The 11328-nt window shown below is 35.5% G+C and overlaps 2 protein-coding genes across 2 annotated transcripts; both read left to right on the top strand.

Annotated features, from left to right (window-relative positions):
• The first annotated feature begins 3001 nt into the window (after nt 1-3001).
• LOC106297949 lies at nt 3002-4939 on the top strand. Its single transcript, XM_013734075.1, has 2 exons — nt 3002-3076; nt 4028-4939. The coding sequence occupies exons 1-2, from the start codon at nt 3002-3004 to the stop codon at nt 4937-4939; spliced, it is 987 nt and encodes a 328-aa protein (XP_013589529.1).
• A 5042-nt stretch (nt 4940-9981) lies between these two features.
• Nucleotides 9982-10739, top strand: LOC106299419 (21 kDa protein-like). Its single transcript, XM_013735513.1, has one exon. It carries the CDS (start codon nt 9999-10001, stop codon nt 10659-10661), a length of 663 nt encoding a protein of 220 aa, XP_013590967.1. The 5' UTR covers nt 9982-9998; the 3' UTR covers nt 10662-10739.
• The last annotated feature ends 589 nt before the right edge of the window (nt 10740-11328 follow it).

Here is an 11328-nt window from a genome sequence, read left to right as displayed (position 1 = left end):
TTATTTAGAACTTCTCAAGCTCATCTCCAAACCTCTTTTGCAAGATCAGTTCATTATGTGTCACTGAAAAGAATATAAAACAACTAACTATGATCTTTGTTTGTGTTAGTTCAGATAGTGTCACTGAGTTTTTATCAGAGGATGGTGAAGTAGACCAGATCCATATTTTGATTAGCTGGCTAAACGAATAACAACCATATACACGACCATACAGCCAGCTAATTCTGAGACGGTACCTCTTGATTGTTGGAAAAATGACCCGAAGAATTTTTTGTACGATAGAGAATGAACTCTGGTAGAGAGAACTCATAATCTTGTTCGGGACTGTGATAATGATGATGAATGGTTGGATGCGCTCAAGTGTTTATGTAGAGGAAGAAAATGGAAAAAAGAAGCAAGGAAATTCATGATCTTCTTTGGTTGTTCGCAACTCATGAACTCCTAAAGAAATAAGCAGAGAAACTTAAGAACTCATGAAATTGTTCAGAATTCACGATTTTTTTTTAATTTTGTTTAGATTCATCAGACAAATGTAAAAAAAAAAAACAGAAGAAGAAGATGAAGAAAAAAACAACGATAATGAGAGAGAAAACAAGTATTTTTAAACCAAATCTATACTAAATCTTTGCCAAATATCGGCAAATCTAATAAAATATTATCAGCTAACCTATTAATTGTATTTCCCTATAGGACACAAGTTCTATCCGAAACTTTTGAGACTAATTTCGTCATTACATATCATCCATTATGCCAACAAAATTACAAGTTTTACTGTTCTTGGTACGTAGCTAATATCATAAGTTTTCTTTGGTTTTAAGCAAATTATCCCTTCTTATTATTTGTTTTATTAGTCGATTCTAACAGCAATGTTGAAGAAAACTCGTGCTTGTGAATTTGTGATTACGAACGTCTTAAAACTCGATGTATATAGTAATGTAATAAATTTCAGCTAACATCCAACTTTCTCCCATTTGCAATCTGGAATCCACTTTGGTCATGTGATGTGTATTTGAACAAGACATCTAGCATTTAGTTGATCCGGAGGTGGAATTATTAAATAGTATTTTTTTTTATAAGTTTATTATTGTATTCTCTGTCATTTTTATAGAAATGCCATTTAGTTGATTTGAATATATTTTAGTTGTATTCTCTGTGCATGGTTGTATTAAAATTCTTTTAAGAGAACCTTGCAATTTGTTGATTGTAAGTACAAGACAGAGCAGCATTGGTACCTTAGGATCGATGGTAACAATTACAAAATAGTCAATCATATAGGAACATAATGGCGCATTGTACAACAGGGTGAACGTTTGATCAATGAACTTTTAAGGTTCAAGAGACTTGTTTTTAAAACGATCAAAGAGTTTCTTTCGATAGATTTTTTGAAACCAACTTCTTGAGAGATGAATTTAATATTCGAATCACGCGAGAAATAAATAAAAAGTTATAAGTTTATTATCAAAAATCTTCCCAAACACATAAGCCTCAACTTTGTTTATATAACCCTTCCTTACAAACCCTAATACGAAAAGGATATCATAAACTTAATTTTTTTTAAATAATCATAATTATCTGTAAAAAAGAAAATCAAAACCGAAGTTGAAAAGCTATATTCCTCCAATGTTGGCGCCATATTCAAAGATGCTGCTGGATCACATAAGTGTGAAGTATGGTAACATTTTACTTCGTTTTGGTAACCTTTTTTAAAAAATAGCCCTGTTTATTTGCATGTCGATGTGATTTATGATTCGTCTCTAGTTGTAATTTGTTGTTCCTTGTAGTGAGAGTGGCTATACTGCTTTGATTTTATCGATATATATTTTTTAATTATTTTAATTTCTAGCGATATGATTGGTGGATACATATTTGTAAGATATTGCAAGACACAAAAGAACAATATTTCAGTTATTGGTTGCATCAACATGCAAATGAACTAGGCCGATATGTTTGATATTTGATTACATAACTTACCGCATAAAAATGAAGAGTCTTAAGAGGGGAAGTATGAGTTTTGATGATACTTTTTTTTCTTCTGAGTGATGAGAGAATTACCTAGAACATAATTAAATCAAAGATATGTTTATTTTGAGGAATTATGATGAGAAAATAAAATTGAAACAAACAAAGAAAGAAACAACCTCGTGGATGCCACATGAAACTAACCTCGTGGATGCCACATGAAACTCTTAATCATTACTCTCTCCGTTTCATTATAAATGCCACTTAGACATTTTTCACGCATATTAAAAAAATGATTGAAATGTATTTATGTTTTCATTAATTACGTCTAATTGATCAATGATATTTGAGATAAATAAGTTTATTTATTAGATCAATGTATTTTACAATTAATATTCAGCTGAAAATAAGTAAAAACTATTTTGAAAATATAAAACGACATTTTTTATGTAACAAAAAAAAAAATTAAAATGACACTCCTTAAAAAACAGACTACAAATTAAATGTCCTAATAATTAAACGGGGGGGGGTCAAAAATAGCAATGCGACATATGGACATATTAATGAATGAATCATCTTTATCCAATTCAGATGTCCGGATTCATCATCTTTATCCAATTCAGATGTCCGGAATCCGGATAGTACGCTTCAACACGCGACGATATGATGTTCCAATGAAATTATGTTCGCAAACAAACAAACACGCGAGGTCATATCCTTATCAGTCGCCTGCTCGAAGGGAGTAGCAATAAGACTACCAAAACGACCACCCTAGCCCATGGGAATTATTATCTTTTACTTATGGTTTTATGAAAAACGTTTTCCCAAAGCTAATGTGAAAACAAGAATTAATTTTTTCTAGAAAAACAAAATCAGGATGTACTACTTCACTGCTAGGTTTTATCTTCTTCTTCTGAATAAAGATAGCTATATTAATCTTATAAAAAGATGTATATATTTAAAAAGATTAAATAGTTTTTAAAAACTGGTTGTTTGATTAAACTCGAAATCCCAATATTAAATCTAATATGTACGAACAATAATGGGGTTGACTAATATACACGAAAGGACTGGTTCTATTGGAGCTGCGCATGTGATCATCTTCGCACTGGCTATGGTATCTCCTATGACAACATTTTAGTGTCAAAACTACATTATGTTAGTGTAATTTTAGCACTAAATTTTTTTTGAGTCTCCAACCACAATACCAAATATTACACTAAAAATGAATATTCTTTATTATTATATTATTAATCAAGATTCTCTTAGTTTTTAATAGTTTTAATAAATATTAATTATTTTTATGACTCAAATATTTAAATTAATATTAAAACTGTAACTAAAAAAATATGTATATTTCAAATGTTTAAATTAATCTTTAATGTATTTTAATTTTTTTTATAATATAAATTAATATTTTCATATTAATTAAAATTTAAATATAACCAAATAACTATGACATTTTAAAAATATTTTATCCAATTGTAAAATAATCATAGAAATCAAATGTAACTAAACATTACTAAACAATGTATAGAATAAACATTTTTTATGTAAATAAATAAATAAAATTTAAAAAACATTTGCCGTTGCTACAGTGTTACACCAAATATAGTGTGACATTGTAGCAAAAAACAAAATCACACTAAAATGCAGTTGCATATTATTAGATGATATACATTGGTTTATTATGGTTTAGTGTTAACCAGCTGGTCTAAGTTTCCTTTTGCTTAACCAGTCTATTTAAAGACGTTGTAACAAACTTTACCAATTTAATCGATCAATTCATTCTGTTCAATATGGTATCAGAGTATCACCCATGGTGATTTTTCGATCTTGATCATGAGTCCCTCGATTCCTCAGTTGTTGTTGCGATTCATTGAAGATTTGATCGTTTTCGAGCTCGAAATCGTCTTCTTCGTCTATCTCATCTCCATTGTCTTCCTCTCGATTGCTTGAGCTTCATTCGTTTCTTGATTTCGCATTCGTTTCGTCGTCTTTCTCCGAAATCAACTACGATTCCTTCCTCTGAGCACGTCTTTCAGCTGCGATTGCTTCTAATCAACAGAGTTTCTTGGATCAGTATGAGAATCCGTACTATCTTCACAGCTCCGATCATGCTGGACTCGTCTTGGTCTCCGATCATCTCACATCTGGTTCGGAGTTTCATTCATGGCGTCGATCTGTTCGGATGGCTCTCAACATCCGCAACAAACTCGGTTTCATCGACGGTACTATCCCTAAACCCCTGGATACTCATCGCGATGCTGGATCTTGGTCTAGGTGTAACGATATGGTAGCTACCTGGTTAATGAACTCAGTCTCTAAGCAGATAGGTCAGAGTCTTCTCTTCATGTCGACTGCTGAATCTATTTGGAAGAATATACTTTCCCGATTCAAACAAGATGATGCACCGCGTGTCTATGAGATTGAACAACAGTTGAGTAGATTACAACAAGGTTCAATGGACGTGAGTGCTTACTATACCGCTTTGGTAACTCTCTGGGAAGAGTACAAGAACTATGTAGATCTTCCTGTTTGCACATGTGGAAAGTGTGAATGTAATGCAGCTGAGCTTTGGGAGCGACTTCAACAGCGCAGTAGAGTGACTAAGTTCTTGATGGGACTTAATGAAGCTTTTGAGCCAACGCGACGTCACATCTTGATGCTTAAACCTATTCCTTCTATTGAAGATGTCTTCAATTTGGTTACTCAGGATGAGCGCCAGAAGTCCATCAAGCCAAGCTCTACTCCTGCAAGTGTGGTACTTCAGAGTTCTAATTCTCCAGATACCTCAATGACTGATGCATCCTCTGATCATGCCGCGTTAGCAGCAGCTCATTCCAACTCTAGTTATCGTCCTAAACAGAGACCACTTTGTACTTATTGCGGTCAGCTTGGACACATTGTGCACAAGTGCTTCAAGCTTCATGGATATCCCCCTGGCCATAGAAACAATAAGTCGTTTGCTCCTGCTTAGTCTCCTGGTGCTGGTTTTTCTCCCCGAGGTCAACAAAACTATAACCAGCGACCACCTCAGTACCCTCAACAATCCCATGCGCAGCAAAAACAAAAGACTAATGTTGTGGCTCACGTGACTGCTAATGTTGCTAATCCAGTCCCTGCTTCAGGACAAATGGATTCAACTCACCTTCAGCAACTTCTTCAGCAGTTACAAGCATATGTGAATCCTTCCCAGTCTGTGAATCCTCAACAGCTGTCTACTGTGAATGAGAATGGTTACATGGCCCCTCAATCCACGTCTGGTATAATTTCATTCCCCACTACTAGCCTTCATTTTCAAAATAACATCCTCACTTTTCAACATCAATGTTTTTCCTCTCTTTCTTCAACTTTACCTCCTAATGCTTGGATCATTGATAGTGGAGCTACTACACATGTCTGCTCGGACTTGTCACTCTTTAGTAATACCTCCCCTGTGACTGGTGTTACAGTCTCTCTCCCGAATGGAATTAGTGAACACATATCCCATATAAGAACTGTGCATTTATCTCCTTCACTTGTCTTGCATAATGTGTTGCATGTGCCCTCATTTCGCTTTAATCTGATTAGTGTCTGCAGCTTACTTCGTGATAATAATCTTTCTGCTCACTGTGAATTACAGGAGTCTACTCGGGACTCGATGATTGGTAGAGGAATACTTCTACACAATCTTTATATACTAGAGAATGTTGATACATCTGCTTCTTTAGCTTTCTGTGGATCCTTGCAAGCTGATGTGCATATATGGCATCAACGCCTTCGACACTTATCTTCTTCCAAGTTAAAGCTTATCTCTGGTATTTTGCATGTCGCTGCGTCTAGTTTACAACATTCTGATCATTGTTCTGTTTGTCCACAAGCTAAACAAAAGAGATTGTCATTCGTTTTAAATAGTCGTTTGTCAGATTGTCCATTTGATTCGATACATTTAGATGTTTGGGGTCCTTTTTCTGTTTAGTCTGTTGAAGGTTTTAAGTACTTTCTTACAATAGTAGATGATTGTACAAGAGTTACTTGGGTTTACATGATGAAATATAAAAGCGATGTTTTGACTCTTTTTCCAGCTTTTCTTAAACACATTAAAACTCAATATAATACAGTTGTTAAAGCGATACGCAGTGATAACACACCAGAATTAGCATTTACTAAATTGATACAAGATCTTGGCATGGTTCACCAATTTTTTTGTGCATATACTCCGCAGCAAAATTTCGTTGTAGAACGTAAACACCAGCATATTTTAAATGTTGCACGTGCATTGCTTTTCCAATCTAATGTACCTTTGGCATATTGGAGTGATTACATATACACTGTTGTTTTCCTCATCAATCGTACCCCATCTATCATTCTTCAAAATAAAACACCCTATCAGTTGCTGATGAACAAGGAACCTGACTATTCTTTTTTGAAATCATTTGGTTGCCTTTGCTATGTTTCTACTTTGTCTAAGGATATAAATAAATTCTCTGCTAGAGCTGATGCTTGTGTCTTCTTGGGTTATCCTGCTGGCTATAAGGGATATAAGGTGTTACACTTAGCTTACAATAGTATTTCTATTACTAGAAATCTTGTTTTTCATGAAACGACATTTCCCTTTCTTAATTCGAAATCTTCTTTTCATGCATCATCTCATAATTTCTTTGATAAAATCATATTGCCATTACCCATTCTCGTTGCCATTGATGCATTAGAACCTATCATACCTTTACAACAACCTGCACCTTTTGTTCCTCCTATTCCTCAAGAGAGTGTAACTCACAACACAGGCCAGGGACAACTACTTGGTGACAGGCCTAGGCGTACTGTTAAAACTCTAGGTTATTTGTCCCAATATCATTGCTTTCTTGCTCGTGCTTCCATTATTCCATCATCTCTTGATTCTTCTTCTATTCCTTCTTAACCATATTCAACTCCCTATACGTTATCATCTGTTCTCACTTACTCTCACCTTAAACCTTTATATCAATCATATATCTTTTCATACTCCCATGAGACAGAACCATCATCTTTCAAACAGGCCATGTTATCACCTCATTTCAAACAGGCTACTATTTAGGAATTACAGGCTATGGAAGCGAACCATACATGGACGGTTGAGTCTCTGCCACCAGGGAAGAACGTGGTTGGCTGTAAATGGGTATACACGATAAAATACAGAGCAGATGGTACTATAAAGCGTTACAAAGCTCGTTTGGTGGCTAAGGGTTTCACTCAACAGGAAGGTGTTGATTTCACCGATACTTTCTCTCATGTCGCCAAGCTTGCCAGTGTTAAGCTCTTACTTGCTCTTGCTGCTATTCAAGGGTGGAGTCTCTCGCAGATGGACGTCTCTAACGCGTTTCTGCACAATGATCTTGATGAGCAAATATTCATGAGTATTCCTCAAGGCTATGTGCCTGCTGCAGGTGTTTTACCGCCTAATCATGTTTGTCGGTTGCATAAATCTCTTTATGTACTGAAACAGGCATCTCGTCAGTGGTATCACTGCCTTGCTGTGGTCTTTCTCTCAGCAGGTTTCACTCAATCACCAGCCGACAACACTCTTTTCGTGAAACAGTCTGGTGGCTTTGTTGCAGCACTTGTCTACGTTGATGATATAATGATAGTAGGCAATGATGATGCTACTGCGAAACTTCTCAAAGATACTCTTTATCAACACTTCAAGATGAAAGACCTTGGTCCTCTCAGATTCTTTTTGGGTCTTCAGATTGCTCGATCTTCTCAAGGCATCTCTATCTCCCAGCGAAAATATGCTTTAAGCCTTCTTTCTGATGCTGGCCTTTTGGGATGTAAGCCTAGTCATGTGCCAATGGATCCTCTTGTGAAGCTGGGTATGCAGTCTGGTAATCCTCTGGCTGATCCAACACCTTATCGTGCTTTGATTGGTCGTCTGTTGTATCTAACAATCACCAGACCGGATATAACCTTTGCGGTTCATCTGACTGTCATACAGTTAGGGATCAGGTCAAGAATGGTTTCCTCACGCTGATGCACGTCAAGAGTGCCAACCAGCATGCTGACATCTTCACAAAGCCGTTGCATACAAGACTATTCCGCTCCATTCTTGATCAAATGTCCATTTCAAGTCTCTTTCTTCCAGCTGATGCTTGCGATTCAAAGACTTGACTGGGGCATATTAAATGATATACATTGATTTATTATGGTTTAGTGTTAACCAGCTGGTCTAAGTTTCCTTTTGCTCAACCAGTCTATTTAAAGACGTTGTAACAAACTTTACCAATTTAATCGATCAATTCATTCTGTTCAATACATATGTCGTTCGGTTGGAGAAAAGAAACATCACATCACACGCTATTTTGATGTTTTACCATGCCGTTGGACTTGGCCTTAGCGCCACCTTAATTTAAAGCTTTTTTTAATTGTTCTCATCAAAATTAATTTTCTTTTCTTGGAATCAAAATTATTTCGACAAATGAAAAGATGCAAAGAAAATGGACGACCAAGAAAAGAACAAAGAAAGAAAAACAAAAGTAGATAGAGGAGATCGTGATACGGTGATTTCTTTAAATCCGCCACGAATATAGGCCGATTGATTAAATATCACTAGGATCATATTACCGTAGACAATCAATGCGTTTCTTATCAACCAACAAATGTCTACTCTCTCTGTTCCTGAAAGAAGGATTTTATAGAGTATTCACGCATATTAAGAATATAATAAATGTTTACAATTAAATTTATTGTTTATTTCAATATACATTTTTCAATAACCATCAACCAATAGTATTTAATTAATTCAAATATTTTCAATTAATTTTTCTTAAAAGCATACAATTTATCAACATTAACTACCAAAAGAACATTAAAATTATAGAAAATCTGGAACAAAAAATAACTCCAGAAAATCCTCCTTTTAGGAACAGAGAAAGTATTTGGTTACGCAATGGAAGTCGATTTGGGTGGCTGCGCATTCCTAGGGTCCTGTGGATAATCTAGCATTTAATTGCACAAAGGTATCTAAATTTAGATTATACGAACCTCGATCCTTGTTATTCGAATCAAATTAGTTTGTAAGCAAGATGAAAGAAAACCGGTAAAAAGGTCATAAGAACTTGTTTATCCAGTGTTTATATCCTCTCTTAATGCGAGAGAAAATTATACTCACCGCAGCTGGTTATCCGAGCAATTATCACGAAATTGTTACAAGCTGCCTTTAACATTGCAAAGCCCACATTTGGTGTGACTAATATATTTATCCCTTACAACCTTCACCCAACATTACAAAGCCCACATTTATTACTTATCTTTTTTTTTTTTGTCAACTTTATTCCTTATCTTATAATATTCGAAGCCTAAGTATTTATTAATGCAACAATGGAGTTGTTCGGTTGGTGTTCGAATCAAGAGAGATATATAGATTGAAGTGTTTTGACCAAAAAAAAAGAAGAAGATTGAAGTGCATAATATCGAGTGTGAGATGATTTTCTTTAATTGGAACCTCTCATGGATTTATCATGTTAAATCTATAAAATTCTTATGGAAAAAAGAACCTGAAATATCAAACAAAGTCTCACATTGGAAATTAGACAAAACAAAGTCTAATATATAAAGAGATGTCTAATTCTAATTAGTACGAAACTTTTTGGGAAAGAAACTAAAAGTAAATCCATACGGGCTTGCCTAAGGCACAAAATAAACAATATCGTAATAATCAAACAATATAAAGTTGGACATAAATTTAATAAATTCCAACATTGATACCAGAGCACCAGGTTGACGAAAATCTGCAAGAAGACCAAAATACCCTCCCTTCAAGTAAGAAAAATGGAGGTTCGGCAGAAATTAGTCAGAAGATCATGGAACCTGTAATGACATTCTCAAAGGACCGAGACGTTGTGAGAGGCACATATAGAGTTAGACGTGCATTGAATAAATCCCAACAAAGAATAAAATAAATATGAAATGAAACTGGTTAGTAACTCGTTTTATATTGCCAAGTAATGCGTAATTTATACTTTCTTTGTTTCATTGTATATATTCTTTGAGGTTCCAAACACAGTATAAATAATACTCTTATGGAAAGCTCATCAATCCAAACACACACAATGGTAGTAGAAACGATAACAATACCTTTTCTTCTACTTATCATCTCCTCCCTTATCCCACCAATCCTCACCGTTGATCCCCCACTCCCATCGACCGACGGCTCCGATTTCATCCGTACGATCTGCAACACCACACTATACTCCGATCTATGCTTCTCCTCTCTCTCCACTTTCGCCAACTCCATCCACAATGACTGGAACCGCCTCGCACGCGTAGCCATCTATCTCACTCTTTCCAACACTCTTCACCTTGTCTCCTACTTCCAAAACGCTTACAGCAACTGCGTTGACCACGGTTGTGGTGGTGGACCCCACAACTCAACGACTTCTGCCCTAAAGGACTGCTTAGAGAATCTTAAGGATGCGGTCGATGATATGAGAGGGTCGATGAAACAGATGAAGGAGCTTGTTTCCACGGGCTCGGTCCAGACGTTTAAGTTCCAGATGAGTAATGTCAAGACTTGGCTCAGCGCAGCTCTCACTAACGAGTACACTTGTACGAACGGGTTCGAGGACTTCCACGATGATGGCTCCATCAAAGATGACGTATGTACACGAGTGGAAGACATCAAGAAGCTGACTAGCAATGCGCTTGCTTTAGTCAATCGCTACGCCGACAAGACTATACCTTAATCATTCATCGATCAAGTTTTCTTTTTTTCTTGAAAAATGAATTTATATACATCAAATTTAAATCTAATATATGTGAGTTTTCCTTAGCTGTATAGTATGTTTTCGTGTCGAAATTATTATTTACTTAAAATCATTTCAGTCGTTCTAAACAATATAAAACGAGTGTGTAAAAGGAATCAGTTATAGTCTCGTTATTCTTACATCGGTTGTCGTTTTAGGATTTTCTTATATTATTTAGAATATATAAATCCATAAACTCGTTTAGAGAACGTGATAAAATAAATAATTGAAACGATATGTTGTCTGTTAACAAGGTTTTCGATTTATAGATGCATAATTGAGGTTGATCAAAAAAAAAAAGATGCATAATTGATAATTTGGTATCATTACCATGCATGCGCTGTGACTCCATTACCGCTTAGTTACTTTATATGAGAATACCTGGTTTCAGATATGTTTGTGAATCTTGCATTCCGTTGTACTATTCACTACAAGAAAACAGCGATATTCTGACGGACATTCCGACGGAAAATGAAATCCTCGGAATATACCGAGAAAATTCCGAGGAAACACAAAATTGAATTTCTTCGGAATTTCCTCGGAATATACCGACGGAATTCCGAGGAAACTACAGTCCGTCGGAATATTCCGAGGAAATTCCGAGGAA

The sequence above is a fragment of the Brassica oleracea genome, chromosome C6 (assembly GCF_000695525.1).
Source record: "Brassica oleracea var. oleracea cultivar TO1000 chromosome C6, BOL, whole genome shotgun sequence".
In the NCBI taxonomy this organism is placed as follows: domain Eukaryota; kingdom Viridiplantae; phylum Streptophyta; class Magnoliopsida; order Brassicales; family Brassicaceae; genus Brassica; species Brassica oleracea.
This window is presented reverse-complemented; position numbering and strand designations above follow the sequence as displayed.

What these genes read in the sequence shown, in the direction of transcription:
- LOC106299419 (XM_013735513.1), top strand. Translation starts at nt 9,999, where the DNA reads ATGGAAAGCTCATCAATCCAAACACACACAATGGTAGTAGAAACGATA.
- LOC106297949 (XM_013734075.1), top strand. Translation starts at nt 3,002, where the DNA reads ATGGGGTTGACTAATATACACGAAAGGACTGGTTCTATTGGAGCTGCG. An exon ending in TCATCTTCGCACTGGCTATG is followed by an intron (nt 3,077 to 4,027) that starts GTATCTCCTATG and finishes TCTAATCAACAG; the next exon opens with AGTTTCTTGGATCAGTATGA.